Source organism: Gnatocerus cornutus, chromosome 3, assembly GCF_029298725.1.
Source record: "Gnatocerus cornutus isolate USDA-ARS CGAHR chromosome 3, icGnaCorn1.1, whole genome shotgun sequence".
Taxonomy (NCBI): domain Eukaryota; kingdom Metazoa; phylum Arthropoda; class Insecta; order Coleoptera; family Tenebrionidae; genus Gnatocerus; species Gnatocerus cornutus.
The window spans coordinates 17348944-17373988 of NC_142235.1; the positions used below are offsets into that span (position 1 = coordinate 17348944).

A 25045-nucleotide genomic window follows, 5' to 3' on the forward strand; every position below is an offset into this window, starting at 1 on the left:
TCCCGAAATGACGGGGTCGGTTGGTGCGATAGACTTTACTTCCTTCTTTTCCAAAATACCATTTTCTAGCCTAGTGAAACAAATAACTATGAATACGCGATGCCGCCTCGGCGTCGTACTGTGGCTGTTGTTGGCGTCTTCTTGAGTTCTGTGGTCGTTGCTGATGTTGTCTTGGGCGATTCGGCCTCGCCTGGGTGATTTGGCGGGTTGCTTTTTTGATCGTTTCAATGTATTCGGCCAGGGTTTCTTCCAGAATCGCGTTAAACTGATCAGCCCAATTATCTTGCATTTGGCGGCCTGAGGGTTGAAGGGTTTCCTCAGCAGGTGGTGTTGATGTTTCGACTTCGGTGTTGTTGTCAACATTTTCAGGCCCGAGTGAACGGTTTAGCGCGCGGGCTTAAGGGTTCTAGCGACGGTTGGGACGGCTGAATAATTGGCTGTCGCGGCATTCGGGATCTTTGAACTCGTTGAAGTCATCAGCTACTCTTTCGCACGGTTGCGAGCGCTTTTGATGCGTCTTACATGCCTTTAGTCTCAAGCACTTCTTCGCATACTCTACATTTAAAAACTAACTTGTGCAGATGAGACCTCCGGATATGCTTGCTCAGGTCGCCATGCCTCTTGTAGTATTCCTTTCGGGATTGGGGTAAATATTTGGCACGAGAATTTTTAAAAACAAATTTAATTATTAACTGTTTTGTCGTGAGGTAAGGGATGGATCTCCCTAAAAACTTCCCCAAACTATACCCTTATTAATTAACTTAAGTCTTCTTTCTACATGAAAATGCTACAATACATCTCAGTGGCGCACACACTGCGTTTTAGACTGCCCTTGGTGCGCAGTCTCCTGTCCAGAGTCGTACCCTGGACAGGACCGTACTCGCTTACAAACATAACATTAACTATTTTGCAAACTACAAAGAACCATTTTTAAAGCCACAAAAATATCCACGTGGATACAAATTTGTTGTTACTGGAGATAGCAGCAATTCGGGCTGAACCGCAAACTCTGGAGTTAGCAGGTATTCGTATCAACATTTTTCTATTTAGAGTCAAATATTTAGTAATAGTACATTATAATACAAGTTTATAAGCAAGCCTTTAAAACACGCACGACGGACTTTTAACGTCGTTAAGTGTTTTAAAGGCGCTTATAAACGAGTGTTATACGCTATTTTTTATTATAGCTATCCATTTACAATCCTTTAGGAGCATTGAAAAAATGTGAATTTACACAATAAAATTATCAAAGGTTGTTTGTGAATCGTTTTCGTAGAGACGGTTAGCAATTGTTTGTTTACGTTATTAAGCACGTTTTTTCACGTTTGTAAAAATCCGTTGAGAAAATGAGTGAAGATATTAAAAGGCTAGCAGAACATGCAGAACTGCAATTAATTCTGAATCTATCCGAACGCTGAGAAATATACTGGTCATACTTTCCGACGAACTTCATACGATTATGGCAAACAGTGGTATGAGCATCGATGAGTTGAAACGTCAGGTGGGATGGAAATCTTCGAGTGTGGCTAGTGGCTATAGTGAAGAATCTACTTCAAAGAAAATAGTTGTTTCCAAACGCATTGCTGGTGTTCTGAACACATCGGTTGCTAAATCAACTTCATCAAGAGCTATAGACGTCCAACAGAAGAATGAAGTAAAAAAAGCTTCTACTACTTATAAATTAGAAGCAACAAACATAGTAACCAGCTTAAAGCGGCGGTTTTAAAATTTCAAACAATAGTAATTGTAATTTTCATGTTTATCTATATTATAAATAAAAATTGATCCTAAAATTTCACTATTTCTTGTTACCTAGACAACTTTAAAGCTTTAGTGTTTTAAAGACCCCTTTTTGAACGCTTTTGCGTGTTTTAATTTAGGATTATGATGCAGGTATAATAAAAAAAAATGTACAGAGGATTTGCACCCGTATTGTGATTGACACGAGTCAGGTCGACTGCAAGTTGGGGTGCATCGTTACGAAATCTGAAATTTTGATTTACTTCCACCCTTAGGTATATGCTAAAAGATCGTGAATGGATTATATTATAATGCGAATGTTATGTTTAAATTATTTTAGGTGGGCCGTTCCCGACTGTACTGCAATGCCGGGCCAACCCGCGACGGAGGTGGAGCAAGCCCCTAGCCTCCGTCAATTTCCAAAAATCAGTTTAATATACTGGCCCCGCATGCGGGGCGTATCAGATATTAAGCTGATAAGAACAGATACTACACTTTGATCTTAGCCATAAGGCCGAGAAGCGATAACAAATCAATTTCCAGCGAACCTTTTTATCCAAAATGAATCAATTCAACAGTCGGAAAGTGTAGACTGCAGCGCCATCGATCGAATAGACTTGGTACTACGCGACCACCCGTACATTACTGCTTTGCGTGTTGCTTTCGCAGCTTTTCTTTTTTTGGTGAATTTTTCTATATTCGATTACCGGAAAAGTTCTAATGGTTAATGGGCGATTAATAATCTCGCTTATTAACGGCACTCACTACGTTCGTGCCGGTTAAAATCGCTCAATTATTACAATCATCGCTTTCATTAACCAACTTGTTTGTTAAATAGCTATTAATGTTATATTGTTATGTTTATTGTTTATCTTTAATGTTTAATTAATATGTAATATTTAATGATTTACACAAAAAAGAATTTATGTACTTGTCTTTCTTTAATCTTTTAATGTTAATAAATTATTGGTTTGAAGAAATTTCGCTTTAATTTATTAAAAAAAATTAAGTGAAGATTTTTATTATAAAAACATTTTTGAAAATTTGTATATTTTTTATTAAGCGGACAAAATCTTCTGTTCTCTTTAGGGAAGTTCCACTGTATACGATATTAAAAACATACCAGTAATTTTTGAATTAGACTAAATAAATAAAGAAACCTGAATAAGACTGAAGTACCTAAAACAACAAAATTTAATAATGTTGACAAAAAATGTACTAGTAACGTTTAAAGCCGATCAAGTAAATTTACAAGAACCATTAATTTGTTATTAGTTCAACAGGTTGGAAGAAGATATATAGTGAAAAGGAAGAAACGAAGAAAAGGGACCAAATGCAAAACGAAGAGCGGAAAGTACCAAGAATAAAAAAAAAATCAGGATTTTGAAGAAAGAAATTAAGAACAAATAAAATAAGAAAGTGAAGAAAGAAAATAAGAAAACCACAGCTAAAAAGACCGCTAAATAAATCTCTATTTAAATACTTGTTTTTCTTCATAGTATATATAGGATTTTTCGCTTTACTCCCATAAATTATTTATCTAAATTTTATGTGCGTCTTAAAAATAAGTATTACCACTTTTTAGTGGAGGATTGTGATTTGACATAAAAAACAAAGCGTACTAAACATAATATATTTTTTAATAATAATAATAATCACAGATTTTCCCTCTTTGCGATTTTGCAGCATTCAAAATTTTCCTTCACCAACAGCGCACCCCCGAACCTCGCCTTCATCCCCTCTTGCAGCATCCTGACAATCTCATGATAGGCGCTATGCCACCCGCACCCCTCCTGACTGAAATTTCGATGCAAAAAGTTCATCGCTGCTCTCAACCAATCGATTTTGCCACCCCCAGCTAGTTGCTGGAAATGTTCGCCTAGAAGAGTCACATCGTAGTCGTTCGGAGTAGACGCTGATTTTATCCACTGGTGTAAAATGGGCTTGAGTTGGTTCCACTCCAAACCACTAAATGGTGACTTCTTGGTAATAGGAGCCGGTTCCGTTTTTATTACCGGAAGCGGCGGTTTAGCCACCGTCGTGTCCAGCTCGTACTCTTTTATGATCTCTTCTCGAATTTCCAGGGGTAGTTCTTTGAGGACGTCCAAGCAGACGTCTTCTTTCCGGATTTGGAGCTACAAAAAATAGTATTATTACCACACGGTCAGTAATTAATAATAGTAATAATAGAGTTGACGAATGATTAATTTAGATTATCTTAAAAATACAGTATAATTTTTTTCAAATTTTGCTTAAATTAAATAAAAATATAATTGCCAATTTTGACATGTCAAATCACTTGCTCTCATTCTCATTTTGTAACTTTTTCGCTTACTAGTGAATAGAAACATAAATTAATCACTAGTGAAAAAAATTAAGAAAATTTGAGATTCTTAGGACTTAAGCAATGACAGAAAATGTATTTTTATGTGAAAGTTGTAAAAAATATTTTATCCAAAAAGCACTAATAAAGTACAACGTGTTTATAAATGTTTCTAGCATCAAGGGTGGCTATGAAACGTAAAACAAATGTGCCGCTCATTACAAATGTGGGTTTCGATTTGTCAACTGACATTGCAGTTAACCTCAAACATGAAGCAAAGTAAGTTTTAAGAAATAAACTGTTCTAGTTGTGGTTTAAAACCTGAAAATCGAAAACTTGGGCACAAAATCATTGAAGTAAGTAACATTATAAATAATTTTCCTGATAGTTATATTCACTATGAAAACAAAGCGGCAAAATAGTGTACGACAGGAATTCCAAAGCCTCGCTTGATGCTAGAAACATTTATAAACACCTTGTAGTACTTTATTCACTTATTTTAGACAAAAAAGTACTCTTTTACTCTAAACTAGAAAATTCTGCCACACTTATTACATGGCAACAATGCAAGCATGGCTTTCTAAACGCAAAAAATTTGTCACTTCTGTCAATTCTTTTAATGCCTTTATTGCAACCAACAGAGGCTTTGGGTTATTTTAGTATTATATTCGAGTGTAAGAAGGACAAATTATTCACTCCAAAAATAATTTGCCTCCTTACACTCTTATACAGGGTGTACTCGAATAAAGTTCAAAGATTTTAACCCCAATATTAGACAAAGCAGTTTGACATAATAGCCAAATTTCGCGTACCAAAACGTCACGGTTTCCGAGAAAACAATGATTCAAATTTTCTGCAGAAACTCATAGGCGCTACTGAGGTCTATTAGGGTACGTCAGTTCATTGTCAAGTTCAGCTCAGGCCATCAAAAAGCTGGGAATAAAAACGCTAATAAACAAGTGGCAAAAAATCTCAAAAGTCAGAGTTTATTCAGAGAAAGTGGGTTTTACAGTGCCAAATGGTTCAAATTTGGATTATTTTGAGTTGGATTTTTTATTCTTTGTTTCTTCAAATCGCCTGATCGAGCAGAATTGTTGTGATTAACCTAAAGTTTTAAAAATTATTTTCTTTACGGATTAAACTGAATTTGATCGTCCAATGAACATTTTTCGTAATTATTTCAGGTAACTTTTTCATTATTTCGTTTCTAATTAAAATTTCAGTTTGATCCACAAAGCGAATCGGAAAAAATCACCTTCTAAACCAATCAAAATAAAGCCTAATTGAGAGCCTAATTTATTTCAAACAAATTAATTTTTCGCAGTAGGCACTTTTAAAATTGATGTTTTTAAAACCATTAATTAAGTGAAAGTTAAACGTTTTTTGTTCGAACAGTTTTTGCAGTCTTTGGGAAACAGTTGCTGAAATCGGTGCCATAAGCGTCGAATAACGGGTAATCCGAGGGGGTTTTGCCCCATTTAAACTTCGATTTTTTTTGCAGTATCGATATCTACAGAGGTGTCTGATATTGGGGTTAAAATTTTTGCACTTTATTCAGGTACACCCGGTATAATAAATATCTATTATAGCTAGAGAAAGATAATTAAAAAAAATATACACCCGGTTTACAGAAACAAAATTAAATCCTGAACTTTGTTCAAAGAATTATAAATTGATGTTTCAAAAATTAGAAATGCTAGTTGGCCATAACTAAGTAGTATCCATGATGTAAACAGCTTAGCAAAATCAAGAAATTGCGAAAAGACGCATTTAACAACACTAGTATTGTTGCCAAATTTTTAACAGCGCTAGGGTTGTTAAATGTGCAATTTACAATCTACTGCTAAAGTGATACTGTTACTCTAACAATTTAGAATGAAATGAAATATGTAACATTATATTAAAGTGGACATAAGTTACAAGTTTAATTTAATTTCAATTAAATTTTCAATTATACTTAGTTACTTACTATTGATCAGAATTAAAAATCGATTGTTCTAAAATTTACTTTTTTAGCAACGAAAGTGAATTGTTTAAAGAAAAATGAACGTTACAGCAATCAATAATTTTAAGAAATAAATTAGAAATTAAAAATTACAACTTTAATTAAAATTAATATGTATTTAATTCCATCAAATGTCAGCAATCAAACTTAAGTGCGGGATTAATTTAATTGCAATCAACTTACAGTGCAATCGTACCAACCTACCAACCTTATTCTGGCTGCTGTCTTTTTTACTCTTGAAAAAATTGCTGATGGAGTTTTTCGGCTGGTTCTTCCGGGGCCGCCCAACTTTGGCAGGAAACTCGAGTTTCTTCGACGGCTGCTGCAGAAATTTGTTCAGCGTGGGATTCACCGGACCCATTTTTTCAAGCTTGGTCAGTTGGATGCCCATCCCGCGCAACTCTCTGAAGTCGACGTTCATCTTCTCGTAGATATTTCTGACTTCCCGGTGAATAATCTTCACGTCGGTGATGGCGTGATTGGTAGTCGTGCTTTTACTCAGACAGTCGCAGACGCCGTGCCCTAGGAACTTCGCGGTTTCCTGGAGAAAAATTATAATAAGTGTGTTGATCCGACTCGTCTAACACTTACAAGAGGGGCGTCCGCGGCTCTGACCATCACCTTCAAAGTGACTCCCCGCGCCCTCATCTTCACCTCGTTCACTCGGTTCCAGACCTCATTTCCTAGACACTCCAGGAAGTTGTGACACTCCTCCAGCGCCTTGAATCGGATGCCGTAGTTGATTTCCGCGGAAACAGATTTTCGCTCGTAATGGTAATTCAAGGGTTTCTTATCCACCCCCTTGGCTTGATCCATGATGGTTTCCCCCACTTTAACCCCCAGTTCTCTCTGGAGGACGTGGAGCGACGCGACTTGCACATCTCCACACGTTTCGAGCCCTAAACTCTTCAGTTTTTGTAAAGTCGCGCGTCCGACTCCAGGTAAGTCAGCCACGGGGATGTCGGCCATGTAAGTCTCCACGTCTTCGGGTTTGAGGTGGTAGGAACCGGCGGGTTTCGCCTTTTTTGTCGCGAGACGCGCTTGGAGGCGGTTTGCTCCGAAACCGGTGGAGCAAGGACACCCGGTGGCGATCATGATTTCCTCGCGGATGTGGTGCGCCCAGGCCTCCACGGAGACGTTGCAGATTTCGAGGATTTGGGTAACATCCACGTACATCTCATCGCAGCTGACGGCTTCAATATCCAGGGTGTAGGACGCGAGGGTTTCGTACAGAAGCATGGAGACTTCTTTGTAGCCCTCAAAATCGTACGGAATCGTCTTAATCTCAGGACATAATTTGGCCGCCGCCCCCAGAAACATCCCGTTTTTAACCCCGCATCTCCGGGCTTCGTAGCTGCAGCTCGCCACCTCCGACATGGAGGAGCGTCCGTCAATTAAGTTCGTTTCCACCCCCTGGGGGAGCCGGTCTAGGTTGTGAGCCACCGTCGCCTCCCTCTCTTTGTTAGAGTGAATTTGCGCGTTCCGCGCGTGGGTCACCGCCGCCGGGAGCCCCCGTAACTCAGGGCGGCTTCGCAGCCCCACTGAGACGAAGAAGCAGTCCATGTCAATGTGCATGATTATAGCCCCCTGAGGCACGTAAGTACTTGAAAGACTGAGAAGTTTCTCGCGGCCTGGGAAAACGTGCGAGTTCTTCTCGCGCCAGTCGGTGATGAGGTGCTTGTACTCGGCCCCCAAAGTCGCGATGAGATGCAGCCGCGAATTGTTGTAAAATTCTTCAAGGAAATTCGGATCTGAGGCGGTTTTGGTCTTCTGGGGGCTGTCTGGTTTGGGGATGACGGCGAAGTCGAGTTTAGGCTGCGTCGTGCTTTGATTTGTGTACAACAAGTACCGCTTGTAATCCAGGAGTTTGTTCAAGGCGATGCTGTCGGTAATCCAAGAGGGTTTGACTATAGGAACAGTCCCTAACTTATTAATTTTAAAATTCGGTAAATTCGAGGCTATAATATGAGTGGTGGAGGAGTTCTGGTAGAGTTGGAAGACACCCCCATGGGCCGCCATCAACCCCTTTAGCTCCTCGCCGGAAGGGTTTGTTAGACCATTAACGAAAATAACCACCCCGGCGAAGATCGAGGAAATCCTTTCAACTTCTTTGGCGGTGGTTTGTTTATACTGGTCCTCCAATTTGGCTATTTTGGCCTCCATATAGCCCCCCTGCAACAGGTGGAAATTGAGGTTATTAAGAAAAAAAATTGGGGGTTTTACCCAAGCCCCGAAGCCATTGTCTTCGTCTCGGTCCCTCCGACGCCCGTTTTTGGGTTTTTGACCGACGCTCATTGCGTCCTAACTCCGTAATTGCACTCAACATAAATTGTTTTTGTTTAGGCGATTTGACAATTTTGACAGACGTCAAGTTTCAAGGACGGGTTCACACATAGGCGTCTCATACAAACCGTGGGTTCAGCGAGGCAGTGGCGTATCATTTCTAAAATTCTTCACAAAAACTTTTTTTTGTTGAATAAATAGTCATTGCACGTCAATTAATATTAGAAAACGTTTTAATTGGTGTGTTCAGAAAACCGATCCGCCACCTAGTGGCGAATAGCGCAACCCGGCAAAGAGGGATTGAGGATACATTGTATAATTTCTCATTTTATATTGATTTGTAACTACTAAAATTCAATTACTTAAACGTCTAAATTTCCTGTTCATCACTTAAGCTACTCTATTGACCAATCAATTCTAAAAAACACAAAATAACTGTTAGATTCTTGTTTATTTGTAAATAATCTGTTTACGATACATAGACGGTCGATTTATTAATCAGCTTAATTCAATCAGACTTTTTTGATAAGCTTTAAGATATTCGGTATAAACTGGTTATACGATAATTGTAAGTACGTAGAAATTTCCAATAATGCGTAAAATTAAATATACTTGACGTCCTTTTTATTCGGTATTAATATTAATCCGCGGCAAACTTCTCTCCAATGGAGTTTTAAGCTTACATCAGAAAATTATTCGTTTTAAAAATTAAAAATGAACTTCTTAACAGTGTTGTGCATATTTCTCTTACTAAAAACTGCTTGTCTTCTTGAAAAGTTTACTGGAGGAAACCTCAGAGGCTCGTTTGTTTTTATAAGCTCAGATTTCACAAATATGGACGACAGATTAACTTTCATTCTTCACCTAAACCAACTGAAAGTCATCACAAGCCCAAAAAACGTCGTAGATTTGGAGTACTCTGACAGCTATATAGTTGAGGGTATTTCAGGTGAAGTTGCGACATTTTTATACACTCCAAACAACGCCATCAACACCAGAGCCCGATTTCTTGTAATTCCTCGAAACAACGTCACTGAAGATGAAACAAAATGTCTCCTTGAAACGTTTTGGAGCTTCTACGTGTACAACGTTGTCGTGTTCGTTAATTGGACGATGTTCGTCACGTGGTACCCTTACCGCGGTGGTTGTGGTAACGTGACTACTTTAGTTACCAATGTTGACCAACCGTACGACCATAAAATCCCTAGATATTTAAACGGGTGTCCTATTAATGTGACCTGGGGCGAAGTACCATTATCTATTAAAAATCCGATGAATAAGGAAGACCCGGGGCATTTGGTGAGAGTCCTGGACGCGGTTGGGGAATTTTTACAGGCGAAAATGGAGTACCTCACTGAAAATCATTTCAATTTTGGCGCCCCCACGAGAGAAAGCAATGAGATCCTCATCAACGATGTGAGGAAACGGTACATTGAAGTCATGTTCTGGTTTGGTCTAACTCCGGAAACTCCATATTCAGATCTTGAGATGAGTGGTTCCTATCAATATATCTACATTTTCTTCGTGTTGCCTCCACGCCGGAAAATTACTGGTACCACCGAAACCTTGTTAATTTTTCCCAAAGAAGTTTGGGCTTTTATTCTCGTTTCCTCGTTGTTCATGGTGGTACTACTGAAGATCATGCTCAAAACCACATTTGTCGACAGTTTTTTCCACATTGTCCGATTGGTACTACAAGGTACTATTGCGAAACTCCCTGACGGTACCTCGACCCGACTCTCTTTGATTTTCTTCTTTTTTTACGTCACGAATCTTAACTGGATCTACGTCAGCCAGCTCAGCGGCATCATGAGCCAGCCTAGCTACGAACCAAAAATTGTAACACTGAAAGACCTCGCTCACAGCACCAAGAAGTTGAAATTCAACGTTCTGTACGAAGTGTTCTTGGCTGAGGATGTCCTCGACGGTTTACTTAAACTTCGAGTGGAGAACGTCGAAGGTGTTCCTTTCGAAGAAGAAGTCCGCGATTTCGTGAAAAGTCTTGATCACGGGTTTATATCGTCAGATAGTAGACAACTCCTTTTCAAAAACCCGGAGAAGACGATGACAGTTAGCCAAGATCAGGTAAAGAAAAATTCTTGTACGTAACTTCTAAGTGTTGGTGTGTAGGTTCTGACGACACACTCGTACTATATGGTGAGGAAAGGATTCCCTTTTTTGGGTAGAATGAATGAGGCTCTTCTATGGATCAATGAAGCCGGACTGTTGTCATTCTGGGTCTATGAGAGTCAAATTAACGTAGAAAAGGCGACAGTTCCTGATTATGACGACGTGGAAGGACGTTTGACTTTAAAACAGATTTTGTCTGCGTTCGTTCTTTTGGGCGGAGGAATTGTTATATCGAGTGCCGTCTTCTTCTTGGAGGTGATGGTGTATAGAAGTACGACGAGACGCGTAATCAATCGGTCTGGGTAAAAACAAATGAAAATGGTACCATGTTATTGGCATCATTTGTTTTGTGACGTCACCACTGAAGGGGAAGAGCACCGATATTGTATACTTTAAAAAAATATATATGAAAAATACTTGCTTTTTAATTGAATCAATTAAATTATTTTTTGACCTCATGAATTGTAAATGTCAAATTAACATTCAGTTGACATCTTCGGAAACACTAGATTTACAAGCGCCCTGGACGTTTACACACGCCGTGCGGTAAAAATTGCCCAAATCGTCTGCTCTTCAGATGCGTTTATAAATTAAAATCACTTTACCATAATGAAGAGTGATCACCAAAGTGGAATCTACCTAAATTATTATCTCAATTAGGACAATATTTCTATATTTAAAGTAATATTAAAACGTTTTTTATACAGCGCCATCTTGTGTACTTTTTGTGCACCAACTACAAAATTGACAGAATTGACAGATGATGAAATTTACAAATGTCAGATGTGACAGTTCTCATGAATTTTGAAAAACCCAATTATTTAAATAAAAAATTTTCGGCCAAAAAGTTTAATACAACTCTTGTGCGTTAACCATTTTACAGCGCTCAATCATTAAAGCCATAACCAAAACGTCATTGAAGTAAGTAACATTATAAATAATTTTCAAGATAGTTATATTCACTATGTAAACAAAGCGGCAAAATAGTGTACGACAGGAATTCCAAAGCCACGCTTGATGCTAGAAACATTTATAAACACCTTGTATAATAAATAACTATATTTATATGGAGTTTGAAATGTTTACTTTATGATCTAAACGTGTAAATTACAAAAAATACACGATTTATATTTTATCGGCAAATATGTATTTTATTATAAATTTAATGCTCTAAAAAAGGTTTCCTAATACTGGATAACTAATAATGGGTATCAAAAATCCGAATATGTGATAACAAATAAAAAGGTTTAATTGTATTTTAATGAATAAGTAACTGAAAATTAGTCGTAATAATTAGTAAAAATCTAGTCAACGACGTCCTATATACAAGGTGTATATAAATATTTCTAGGATCAAGGGTGGCTCTGGAATTCCTGTCGTGCACTACTTTGCCGCTTTGTTTTCATAGTGAATATAACTATCTTAAAAATTATTTATAATGTTACTTACGTCAACGCCATTTAAGTTACGCTTCTGTGTCCAAATTTTTGATTTTCAGGTTTCAAACCACAACTAGAACAGTTTTCTTTTCAAAACTTACTTTGCTCTATGATTGAGGTTAACTACAAATGTCAGTTGAAAGATCTAAACCCACATTTATAATGAGCGGCAAATTTCTTTGACATTTCATAGTCACTCTTGATGCTAGAAACATTTGTAAACACCTTGTATAACATTCAATTACATAGTGGTGCTCTTCCGCTATCTTTCGCAAAACTTACGTTTTTTATCGTGTTGGTGCTTCTAAGTGACATTTGAACTAACTTTACTATTTTGATAAGTTGGTAGTACTGTCACGAACCTAAGAAACGTCTCAACAACAGCCAAATTCCGAAGTTTTTTCTTTGCCCGATCAATGCAACTTCTTATCCCTAATGCAACCATAATTGAAGTTGGTAATAATATGACAGCCAACACCCTTTTAAGCTGTCACCCCCTTGAATTATTACTTCTAAGAATTATACCTACAAACAATAATCTCCTAATTCAACATGAACTTCGCAAGCGCGCTGCTCATTTTTTTCCTACCAAAAACTCTTTCTCTTCTTGAAAAATTCATCGAAGACAACATTCAAACTCCGTTTGCTTTGATCAGTTCTGACTTCACAGATTTGGATGAGCGGTTAACTTTTATTCTTCGCTTGAATCAACTGAAAGTCATCACAAGCCCCCACGGAGATGATCTGAAATTTTGGAACACCTACATAATAACTGAAAGTACTTCAAACGAATTAACTTCATTTTTGTATTCTCCGAACAGTATCAACACCAGAGCCCGCTTTCTGGTGATTCCCCGAAACATCAACACTGAAGATGACACAAAACGTATCCTCGAAACGTTTTGGAGCTTCTACGTGTACAACGTCGTCGTGTTCGTTAATTGGACGATGTTCGTCACGTGGTACCCTTACCGCGATGGTTGTGGCAACGTGACTACTTTAGTTACCAATGTTGACCAACCGTACGACCATAAAATCCCTAGATATTTAAACGGGTGTCCGATTAACGTGACGTGGGGCGAAATGCCCCTTGCTATCAAAAACCCGCGAGATAAGCAAGACCCCGGTCATTTAGTAAGAGCCCTGGATGCAATAGGCGACGTTTTGGGGGCAGAAATCGATTATCTCACCGAAAATTATTTCAATCTTGGCGCTCCAACAAAAGACAGCATACAGATCATCACCAACGATGTTAAGAAACGACATATTGATGTGGCTTTTTGGTTTTCACAAACTCCGGATGTTTCGCACCTTGGTTTGGAGATAAGTGGGGCCTACCAGGTTATCTCAATTTTCTTCGTCTTGCCTCCCCGGAAGAAAATTACTGGTAGTACCGAAACTCTGTTGATTTTTCCAAAGGCGGTTTGGGCGTTCATTCTTCTTGCCTTGGTGCTCATGGTGGTACTACTAAAAAATCTACTGGGAACCACCTTCGGCGACAGTTTTTTCCTAGTAGTACGATTGTTGCTACAAGGTACGACCAGGAAACTCCCTGGTGGTGCCTCCACACGACTTACCTTGATGTTCTTTTTTTTCTACGTCACAAACTTGAATTGGATCTACGTGAGTCAGCTGAGTGGGGTTATGAGTCAGCCCAGTTACGAACCGAAAATTGTCACACTTAACGATTTGGGGCGCAGCAACAAGAAGCTGAAGTTTAGTTCAATTTACGACGTAAACTTCGCTAAAGTCCATGAGGATATACTAAAACTGAGAGGAAAACCTCTAGATGGTGTGACTTTCAAAGACGAAATCATTGACTACGTTGAAAATTTAGACCATGGGTTCATATCGTCAGACAATAGACAGCTCGTTTTCAAAAACCCGGAGAAGATGGTGACTTTAACTCAGGATCAGGTAAAGACAAAATTTTGTGAAGCGACTTCTGAAGTTTGGTGTCTAGATTTTGACTCTTCATGCCTACTATATGGTGAGGAAAGGATTCCCTTTCTTGGACAGAATAAATGAGATTCTTTTGCGTATTAATGAAGCTGGATTGTTGTCATTTTGGGTTTACGAGAGTCAAGTTCATATAAACAAGACCACAGTTCCGGATTATGAAGACGTAGAGGGGCGTTTGACTTTGGAACAAGTTTTCTCCGCCTTTGCACTTTTGGTAGGAGGAGTTGTTATCGCGAGCCTCGTCTTCTTCTTGGAGGTAGTTTATAATAGTGTCAGACCAAGACGTGAGTTTCTGCGATGAGTTTATAGTATAGTCAATAAAACCATAGATAAATCAATTTCTGATCATTTCCCGTCATTCCAAATCAATCTAAACATGCAAATAGTCAATTACTACTCCTAATATATTGTTTATTTATTGCAGACTGCTCTGCGCTTAACAAAATTACAGGAAATAAGTGACAATACAATCAAACTTCGTGGTTAATCGCATTTCTGAAGACTCTTGGTTTTCTAAAATTCTCTTCTTGGTTTGAAACCGCTATAGGCCACCTCCAAGAAGAAAGCAAGACTCGCCAAGACAACTCCTCCGCCTAAAAGTAGGAACGCGGACAAAATCTGTTTCAAAGTCAAGCGTCCTTCCACGTCTCCATAACCAGGAACTGTGGTCTTATTTATATTAATTTGACTTTCATAGACCCAAAATGGTAACAATCCAGCTTCATTGATCCGTAGAAGAGCCTCGTTCATTCTATCCAAGAAAGGAAATCCTCTCCTCACCATATAGTACGAGTGTGTCGTCAGAACCTACACACCAACACTTAGAAGTTACGTACAAGAATTTTTCTTTACCTGATCCTGGCTAACCGCCATCGTCTTCTCCGGGTTTTGGAAAACGAGCTGTCTACTATCTGACGATATAAACCCGTGATCAAGACTTTTCACGAAATCAATGACTTCGTCTTCGAACGGAACACCTTCAGTGTTTTCCACTCGAAGCTTGAGTAAACCGTCGAGGACATCCTCAGCCAAGAACACTTCGTACAGAACGTTGAATTTCAACTTCTTGGTGCTGTGAGCGAGGTCTTTCAGTGTTACAATTTTTGGTTCGTAGCTAGGCTGGCTCATGATGCCGCTGAGCTGGCTGACGTAGATCCAGTTAAGATTCGTGACGTAAAAAAAGAAGAAGATCAAAGAGAGTCGGGTCGAGGTACCGTCGGGGAGTTTCGCAATAGTACCTTGTAGTACCAATCGGACAATGTGGAAAAAACTATCGACAAATGTGGTTTTGAGCATGATCTTCAGTAGTACCACCATGAACAACGAGGAAACGAGAATCAAAGCCCAAACTTCTTTGGGAAAAATTAACAAGGTTTCGGTGGTACCAGTAATTTTCCGGCGTGGAGGCAACACGAAGAAAATGTAGATATATTGGTAGGAACCACTCATCTCAAGATCTGAATAAGGAGTTTCCGGAGTTAGACCAAACCAGAACATGACTTCAATGTACCGTTTCCTCACATCGTTCACGAGGATCTCATTGCTTTCTCTCGTGGGGGCGCTAAAATTGAAATGATTTTCAGTGAGGTACTCCATTTTCGCCTGTAAAAATTCCCCAACCGCGTCCAGGACTCTCACCAAATGCCCCGGATCTTCCTTATTCATCGGATTTTTAATAGATAGTGGTACTTCGCCCCAGGTCACATTAATAGGACACCCGTTTAAATATCTAGGGATTTTATGGTCGTACGGTTGGTCAACATTGGTAACTAAAGTAGTCACGTTACCACAACCACCACGGTAAGGGTACCACGTGACGAACATCGTCCAATTAACGAACACGACAACGTTGTACACGTAGAAGCTCCAAAACGTTTCGAGGAGACATTTTGTCTCATCTTCAGTGACGTTGTTTCGGGGAATTACAAGAAAACGGGCTCTGGTGTTGATGGTGTTGTTCGGATTGTACAAAAATGACGCAACTTCACCTGAAGTACCCTCAACTATATAGCTGTGAGAGTACTCCAAATTTTCGACGTTTTTTGGGTTGCTGATCACTTTAAGTTGGTTTAGGCGAAGAATGAAAGAAGATCTCTCATCCAAAATTGTGAAATCTGCAGATATGAAGACAAAGGAGGTTTTAATGTTGTCTTCTATAAATTTTTCCAAAAGAGAAACAGTTCTTATGAGGAAAGAAACAAACAACGCAGTTGGGAAATTCATTTCGAATGAAAGATTTGTTTGTATGATTTGCAAAAGTAATAACTCAACGTTTTGACAGGTTAAAAGCATCACGGATTAGTTACAATTAAGGGTACATTAGGGATAAGAAGTTGATGGTCTGAGGATTGATCGTGACAAAAAACGGAATGTGCTAGTAAAATGAAAGAAAAATTTTTTTTTCGTGTAATAAGAGAGGTCAAGAAGTGGCGCCCTGCGGCGCCCGTGAAAATCTCTTTTCGCCATCGCGGAAAAATCCGGAAAAGCTTTTCCAGAGGCCGCGCCGGGTCGATATCGCCGCGCGCTGTCCCTTTCCAACTCATTTTCCGCAAAGTCTCGCTGTGTGAACCCACCAATCAATAATCGGCTCCCAGAAGGACGTCTGGCGTCGCAAATTTTAAACGCAGGGCGTCGACTTTGTGTCCGACCGGTGCCAAAAAGCGAGTGTTTGCGTGTTTTTCCACGACAAAATCCGAAAAAAAAAGATGAGTGTCAAGGTATGCATTATTTACTTTGATCTTTTGTGTGCACAAAACATTAGAGTTCGGCGAATCGGGCAAATTTCCTCAGTCGACCTCAAGCTGCGTTTACAAAGGCATCGAAATGTCGACCGATGAGAAGGTAGTGTCATTTCCTTATCTAATCGAGTGATAACGAAACAAGAGGTCACCGCGAAGCGAACCGTCAGTTTTTGACATAACCTCGTCGCGACGCCGCGGTACAGCGCCATTTTTGACGTCATTGCTAACATGTGTTCTTAATTTAAAACGCTCAGACGCCGGTTTGTTGCCGACAGTGTTTTGTTAACGTTATCTAAGTCGACTGCGACGCTCTGTTCAACTGTTTACATTATTTGTTTTGTGTCTCAATTCGAAGATTGAATGTAAGTTTTTTTTTTCTCACGGACGCTGCGATTGTCGTCACGACGTTTTAATCAATCGTCGATTGTTTTTGTTTGATCTTTTTTTTATCGGATGCGTAATAATCAAGATGGGAGGTTTCCGGTGCGCTTGGTCAATTTAGACGTAGTTGGCCTCGACGAAATCCTTAATTGGGATTCATAAATATTTTATTGAATTGAATTGTACGAATTGACAAATTGAACTTTGATTGGTTTGGGATAATAAGAGCAGTCGCGGAATTTATTTTATGACCACATCCGTCAACATTAGCGATATCGTAATGTCAATATGGCGTGTTTGTTATGGTTTTTCTGAACACATTGTACCAAAAGTGTTAATTGCGATAATTTTTATTCATTTAAAGCCATTAGTTCAAGTGTACTGGGTGATATTAAATTAGTAAGCTCTCACGTATTTTGTTTACCAATTTTTTTTATTATTTCGACGAAAAAATATCAGTATCGGAAAGTACATTGATTTGATCACATTTTACCAACATATGTTGCTCATAAACCGATGAAGCAATGATTACAGTTTGGCCCCAAAGAAAATAAACAGGAGAAAAACATTAATAGTTTGTTTAAAGACATTTACATCATATCCACTGCCCACTGTTTCTTTCAAACTCCTCTAATTTTTGCAAAGTTGGCTTCTCACGCCCAAAATTTTTGGGTTTCACTGTATCCGAAATCATTGGGTGCTGCTTAGGTTTATTCTATAATTTTGAGATAATTTAATGAAGGAAGGCCTAAGAAATAATCGAAAGAAGAAATTTTCTATAAAAAGAGCCGCAGGCGAAGGTGGCATTTGGTGAAGAGTCGTAAAATTCTCGCAGTACGAGATTCGTAAATAGCTTTCTGGTCGATAAACTATCGAAAACTATATAAAAATTGTTGATTTGACAATTTTTTGACAACGTCACTTGCAATCTTCGTATTTTCTAACAGATGGCGCCACCAACCAAATTTTTATTTTGGTTTTTAAGGTGAAAAAAATGTCTTAAATAACGAAACTTCTTATGTACAGTCGCGGCCACATCATTTTATTGACATTTTGAAAGTTTGTGTGCATTACTGTTAATTTTATATGCAAATTTCAATCAATGTTGTCAAAAGTGACAGTAAAAATGAAATTCATAAAGGCCGATTTACACTATGACAATCAAATGACTTTGACGATCAAAATGATTTGGTCGCGACTGTAAATAATACTTTGGTGTATATTTTTTGTAAACACATGGCCTCACCGGTGACTAAAGTGACGCTTTTTGCATTCAAAATGCAAAATAAGAAATCTTTTCTTATAATTTCAATAAAGTTGGAATTTGATATTTTTGGTAATAATTTATTATGGTAACAATTTAAGGTTGTAGAAAAAATATAGTATGCAACTCGTTTATAAACTACTCTAAACACTCGTACTTAAACATCCGCTCCGCTCGTGCCTAAATGTACTCGTGACTGAAGGGAAATTTCTAAGACTTGTATTCTTAAAAATTTCTATATTTGGAGGAACCAAAACTTTTGAATTTAAAAAAATTCGTAACTCTGGTGGTTTTAACGCTACAGTAACGAAACTTGGCAAGATTACTACTGTTGTCATGTTTATTCTTCGTGCCAAATTACAAACTTCCAGGGCAAAGGAGCGAAGTTTTATAAATTGTTTTTTAAAGATCCGGCCTATCTTCATTGCGATCTAATAAAGAATTTATGCGATTGGCTGGCATTGCCACTATCAATGTTGTTTTTATAACAAAAAACTTTATAACACACACTTTATGTTACTTTATAACAAAATTTATTGGGTGGATTTCTAAGCTAATGACGTCATGCACAAAAAAGAATCATCTCATTGGACGTTCATGACATCAGATTTGGTGCGTGACTTTCTAATTGGCGGTTTATGACAATTTAGACTGACAGTGTTCGAACTGCGTTCCTTTTCAACAAGTGAGGATAAAGTCGGAGCTGCCAACTCAAAAATACCCACCAGATGACATTTATTCAGATATTCCTGGAAAATATAATGTTACAATCCTCGTTATCTTCTCTCTAATTTATCGTAATCTGACCCCGTCGTTATCTATCTAAACAGACCATCACTTTAATCATTAGTTTATTTAGCGCTCACTTCATTATTGATCCGTAAATTGCACTCAACTAAACGAAATTCGCCTCTAATAAACAGATTCTTCTTTATTATCGTTAAAAATTCTCGAGGTATTTTTAGCCCACGCGCCCATCCCATGTTTACTTATCTTTACATCAAAATATCTTCTGATTCGATTAAGGGTGGCAGCCCTGAAGGTCGACGTCTATTTTAATTAACGTTAATTAGTTTACATACAATGGCTTCTCTATTTACGTCACTTTTATGCGGAATGACACACGATTTTCATGTATTCGCAATCGCACCAAGGTCTGCACAGTGTGTCTAAAATTTTGTATTAAATAATTCTTGTTTTGCAGATGACGAGGTATACACACGCAGACTTTACAGATGATGACAGTGTAAATAGTGTACAGTTAACGGAAGGTATAAGTACCAGTGCCACCCATATACGGTACCATGCTGGCACCAGCATCTGGAGGCAGAGAACCATGCTGGAAAAGGCTCTTCTAGTTCTAGTAGCCACTCTTTTCTTCGTTATTGTTGTTCTGACTATTATTCTCCATTCGGCGGAGCACAGAATACATGAAGCTAGGGTGAGTACTAATTTTATTTCCCGAGATCCGGAGGATCGAAGGAAATTAAAGAGGGAGGGCCAGAAATTTTAATATTCTGCTTGATATAGGCAACTCAAAGTACGCGTTTCTTTGTCTACTTGTAGGAGAAAAATTTATTTTCAGTTTGGAAGCTAGTAATGAAAAAAAAAACTACGTAGTAAGTACTTAAAGTAAAGTAGCACTTATTTACTTTATGTTTTTTAAGTACGTAAGTAATGAAGGCTCAATCGATGATTAGGAATTACCCGCACGTTGCACATTACTCAGCCGATAACGTCAACCAACTAGAAGTTGATAACTTTGAACAAACCGAATGAAAGTGTAAAAACGGGGAAAAGTCCCCGGGAAATCGCGTTATAACAGAAAATCACATTTCCGATTATAATTTAATATCACTAAAATTATAGCCACTTACTACAGAATGCGAAAATGGAATCATGTTATACGACGACGGTTCGTTTATTGTCAATAAACTTGGTCAGGCGAACTCATATCCACAACTGATGGCCATTACTTGCAAGATAACATTTTATTAAAGAGAAAAAGGGCGATTTAATCTTTAATAAGATTTCGTTTTATTTCACCGACGTAGAGACGCACCGAGTCGTAGCATTATTATTATTTTTTTTAATTTATTGATTTCCAGATAATCCACGTCCAGTCCGAAGAGGCGCTCCCCTGCCTGAACAAATCCTGCGTCCACATGGCTAGTAACATCCTCGACGCCATGGACCTCGCCGTCGATCCCTGCGACGACTTTTACTCCTACTCTTGCAACGGCTGGGTCAAAGCCAATCCGATTCCAGACGGGAAGTCGACCTGGGGGACCTTCATGAAGCTGGAACAGCAGAACCAGCTTGTTATCAAGCACGTTCTTGAACAGCCTCTGGGAAACCTCAAATCCAAAGCCGAGAAGAAAGCCAAAATGTACTACGAGTCCTGTTTGGATGTCAATGATACCATGGAGAATCTCGGGGCGAAACCGATGTTGATTCTCCTGAAGAAGCTAGGGGGTTGGAGTATCACGGATGGGGAGTTTGATCCCAAGAACTGGTCGTTCCAGAATACTGTTCAGTTGGTACAAAATAAATACAATGTTGGGGCGCTTTTCTCGTACGTTGTGGGGGAGGACGATAAGAACTCCTCCAGGTACATTCTGCAGATTGATCAGAGTGGATTGACGCTACCGACGAGGGAGTACTATTTGAATGAAAGCGAACATGCCAAGGTCTTGGAGGCGTACTTAGACTACATGACCAAAGTTGGGGTGCTTTTGGGGGGCGAGGAGAATTCGACCAAGGAACAAATGCAGGCTGTGATAGAATTTGAGACTAGATTAGCGAATATTACCACCCCCAGTGAGATGAGGAGGGATGAAGAGTCGTTGTACAATCTCATGACGATCGCGGAACTGAAGCAACGCGCCAAATTTGTAAGTACCGAACTATACACCCCAAAATTCACTTCACCTCTTTTATTACAGTTAGACTGGCGAGCTTTCTTCGAAAACGCCATGAAGATCGTCAACCGCAAAGTCACGTCCAAGGAGAAGATCGTCGTCTACGCGCCAGAGTACCTGGGGAACTTGTCCGCTTTGATCCGCGAGTACCAAAGCACGCCGGAAGGCAACACGTAAGGAGAAACTCACCCCGAAAGCCTCTCCACGTTATTTTGTAGTACTTTGAACAACTACCTCGTCTGGCAGACGGTGAGGGTGTTCAGCGGCTGCCTCTCCAAGGCTTTCCGAGACGCGTACAAAGGCCTCCGCAAGGCTCTCATGGGCTCGGAAGGCGGAGAAGAGCCGCAATGGCGGTACTGCGTCCAAGACACCAACAACGTGCTCGGTTTTGCCATCGGCGCCATCTTCGTCCGGGAAGTCTTCCACCTCGACTCCAAAAACCAAGCCGAAGAGATGATCAACAACGTGCGGAACGCCTTCAAAGCGAACTTCGCCAAACTAACGTGGATGGATGAAGACACGAGGAAAGCAGCAGTGACCAAAGCGGACGCCATCTCCGACATGATCGGTAAGTGATCGTACCAAAGTACCCCATAAAAAGGTTAATTTTAGGTTACCCGGAGTTCGTCCGCGACACCAAGCAGCTCGATGACCGCTACGACCAACTTGAAGTTGGTGCGGACAGCTACTTCGATAACAACCTCAATATCTACTTCTACAACCTCAAGAAGAACCTGGAGAAGATCAACGAACCGGTCAACAAAACCACGTGGAGTAAGTAGAGAACCGAACGTGATTCCTTGAGGGACACCGGTTTCAGGTATGGCGCCTTCGACGGTCAACGCGTACTACACCCCCACGAAGAACCAGATGGTGTTTCCTGCCGGCATCCTCCAGAGCCCCTTCTACGACCCGACTTTCCCCCCCAGTTTAAACTACGGGGGCATGGGGGTGGTGATGGGACACGAACTCACCCACGGGTTCGACGACCAAGGCAGGGAGTTCGATAAAGACGGGAATTTGAACCATTGGTGGAAGAACAAAACCATCGACGCGTTCAAGAATCGCACCAAGTGCGTCGTCAACCAGTATAGTAAGTACAGGGTGATCAAAAAAAACTTTTAGTACCATTTTTTCGCAGACCGCTTCAAAATCAACTCGAAGAACATCAACGGGAACCAAACTCTCGGTGAGAACATCGCCGACAACGGCGGACTTAAAGCCGCTTACCACGCTTACCTCACCTTGATGAAAGACAAACCGGAGCCACCAACCCTTCCAGGTCTTCCTCTCAACCACCAACAGCTCTTCTTCGTCGCGTTCGCACAAGTGTGGTGCTCTTCCGTCACCAAAGAAGCCACAGCTCTTCAGATCGAAAAAGACTCTCATTCACCCGCCAAATTCCGCGTGATTGGTGCCCTCAGCAATCTTAAAGAGTTCAGCGATGTCTTCAAGTGTCCCGTTGGAACTAAAATGAATCCAAAGAACAAGTGTGAAGTTTGGTAAAGTGTACATATGTGACCAAGTTAGGGCCTAAAGGCGCTTGTTTTTTTGTTTTTTTTGGATGTACCTGATTTTCCGGGGGGGCTGTTGGGACGGGAAATGCCGCCATTTCGCTTTGAAGTTTACACTTATGTTGGTACACCTGTCGGTTTGTTTGACCGCTTAGATAGTACTTGATAATATTTAGATCGTAAGTGTCATTATTGTGTTGGTTTGGTAGGCCTGATTTGATATCCACCTGTCCAGTCAAATAAAAGAAACTTGTCAATGTGCAGGTCTACCAACTAAACGATATTACGGTACTGCCAACTTGTAAACGCGTTCCAAGGCTCCCTGCTCGGCTAAAACTGATCCCCCTGAGCCCGGCGCTGCGTTGGGCCCCCGCCCAATTGGTTCCTACATTACGTCTTTCCTATACCCCCAATTTTCGTTCGGAGATCTTACTCATATCAACTTATTTACATAAACGTGTATAGTTCTTGTCCTTGTTTGTGTAAATTTGTGTACCTATATTTTTACTGTGATAACAAGAATAAACGTAAATATTTAGAGTAATTACTTTCGGGTTTTTGTTGATGTTGGCCACTCCGATGCCGAAATCGGTCAACACACCTGAATCTTTGCTCACCTAGTACAATGCACAGGAAAAACAAAGTTCAAGCGTGCTGACGTCATTAATCTCCACTGGTGTTGATGGTACCTGGAATAAGCACAACTTTACACCGAACTGTATTACTGGTTGCCTACCTCCAATGGAAATAGCATCACGCATAATTATCTCGAAAATGGGATATTTCCGGCAACATTCAGTAAAACGGTCATGTGGGTTTTTATTATTGTGAATCAGACTGTGAGTTATGAGCGGTGACAATTTCATCAAGCTATGCGTGTCCCTGTTTTATATGCAGAGGATTAAAGTTGCTTGGTGGGGGCGGTTCTATCTCATTTCCCAAGAATTACAATGGAAAAAATGAAAGCTGTTTGGTCATGGTTGTGGCATAAATCTCTTTGCCAAACAAAGAATTAATCTCAGGATATTGTATCAATTGTTAAAACTGAGATGGGGCGAAATTAAACTTTGCATTTGGGTTGACGCCACGGCACTAGACCACAACACTGTGCGTTAAAGTCCAGAAAAAATTCCAGAAAAGTGGAAATAACAAAACGCTGGACGCGCCAGCGGCAGTGTAATTAGTTGCCAGGTGGGTTTCCTACCATAACAGAATTAGAACCATTGACGTTTGTTCTCCTAACTGTTCTAGGATCGTAATTGTGATTCACACCAAGAAAAATGAACTAAATTATAGTGTAAACACAACTTAAGGTGCGTGTCGGCGATTTTTGACACGACTTTTTTATGTACTTAAGTCATTCTCTTTTGTCTCTGATTGGACCGAATTTTAAGTGCATTCCATCTGCATGAAGCTCAAAATGGACAATGGGTGGATGAATTCGAAAATAAATCAAACTCAGGTGATTAATTTCTGGCTGTCAGACCCTTTCAAAACCAATAAATTTATTAAACGGAAGAATACACGCGTAATTATTATGTAGATCCAAACTCTCATAAATTTAACAATTAAGACGGTCGTCTTGTTGAAAGTCGAATTATAATAGAAAGCGGAAGTGGCTCTGAAAATTATAAACATTCCAGATAGAAGAAATTAATCGGATTACTTGGCCGAATTAATTAATTAGGATTTTGTGAGACTAATTTGAACTAATTCTGGAGTAGATCGATTAAACTGCACCATATAGACTAAATCAAGCAGGGCAAATTAAGCAAGCTAAATAGACTAAATCAGACTGGATTAGATTAAAACTAGGTTGGACTAAGTAAATTTAAACAGTTAAGTTCGAATTAACTAGCGATCCGACTAAATGGAATTAGGTAAAGCTCGGTGTACAATAAATTGTTACTAATTAAATTATTGATCTAAACGTTGGTACCATACAAAAGTGCACAATTAATTAAGAGAAAAATTATTACAAGTGTACTAAGTACTTCATCAGATTACTTAATCAAATTAAGGATTTGGTGGTCAAAATCGGACTAAACAAACTTAAATATGGAGATTTGTACAGGATTAAGTCGAATTAAGTAGGATTCGGTAGTCTATTAAGGATTAAGTAAAACTCGGTGTACTAAATTGTATTAATAGGTTAAAAAAACAGCAAAAATCAAATAAATAATAAAAACAATAATAAAAATGATTTATTTATTATTTATTATCCACAAATTGAAACTAATTGATCTAAACGTTACCATACAATAAAAGTGCACAATTAATTAATTAACTCATTAAACAGAAGAACACACGCGTAATTATTATGCAGATCCAAACTCTCATAA

The 25045-nt window shown here is 39.3% G+C and overlaps 4 protein-coding genes and 1 non-coding gene across 8 annotated transcripts; 2 read left to right on the plus strand and 3 right to left on the minus strand.

Moving 5' to 3' along the window:
• Positions 1-2075: 2075 nt before the first annotated feature.
• Positions 2076-2266, minus strand: LOC148177648 (U2 spliceosomal RNA). Its single transcript, XR_015769873.1, has one exon. It is a non-coding gene; the product is annotated as a U2 spliceosomal RNA (small nuclear RNA).
• A 1120-nt stretch (positions 2267-3386) lies between these two features.
• Positions 3387-8465, minus strand: Rev1 (Rev1 DNA directed polymerase). The gene is made up of 4 exons (XM_088031812.1): positions 8292-8465; positions 6660-8240; positions 6277-6609; positions 3387-3875 (listed from the first exon to the last, which is right to left on the minus strand). The coding sequence occupies exons 1-4, from the start codon at positions 8361-8363 to the stop codon at positions 3396-3398; spliced, it is 2466 nt and encodes an 821-aa protein (XP_087887938.1). The 5' UTR covers positions 8364-8465; the 3' UTR covers positions 3387-3395.
• Positions 8466-12472: 4007 nt separating this feature from the next.
• Positions 12473-14189, plus strand: LOC148177650 (uncharacterized). The gene is made up of 2 exons (XM_088033383.1): positions 12473-13837; positions 13884-14189. The coding sequence occupies exons 1-2, from the start codon at positions 12473-12475 to the stop codon at positions 14181-14183; spliced, it is 1665 nt and encodes a 554-aa protein (XP_087889509.1). The 3' UTR covers positions 14184-14189.
• Positions 14190-14395: 206 nt separating this feature from the next.
• LOC148177651 (uncharacterized) lies at positions 14396-16105 on the minus strand. Its single transcript, XM_088033384.1, has 2 exons — positions 14712-16105; positions 14396-14669 (listed from the first exon to the last, which is right to left on the minus strand). Exons 1-2 carry the CDS (start codon positions 16103-16105, stop codon positions 14396-14398), a joined length of 1668 nt encoding a protein of 555 aa, XP_087889510.1.
• A 393-nt stretch (positions 16106-16498) lies between these two features.
• On the plus strand, positions 16499-23250 carry Nep3 (M13 family metallopeptidase neprilysin 3). Of its 4 annotated transcripts, none has more exons than XM_088031810.1 (8): positions 16499-16599; positions 19473-19709; positions 20377-21162; positions 21214-21362; positions 21408-21757; positions 21802-21963; positions 22010-22282; positions 22331-23250. In XM_088031810.1, exons 1-8 carry the CDS (start codon positions 16588-16590, stop codon positions 22693-22695), a joined length of 2334 nt encoding a protein of 777 aa, XP_087887936.1. In that variant the 5' UTR covers positions 16499-16587; the 3' UTR covers positions 22696-23250. The 4 variants fall into 4 exon arrangements, with proteins under 4 accessions (XP_087887936.1, XP_087887935.1, XP_087887937.1 ...); XM_088031809.1 differs by lacking the exon at positions 16499-16599 and adding an exon at positions 16640-16723; XM_088031811.1 differs by lacking the exon at positions 16499-16599 and adding an exon at positions 16786-16985.
• Positions 23251-25045: the final 1795 nt, after the last annotated feature.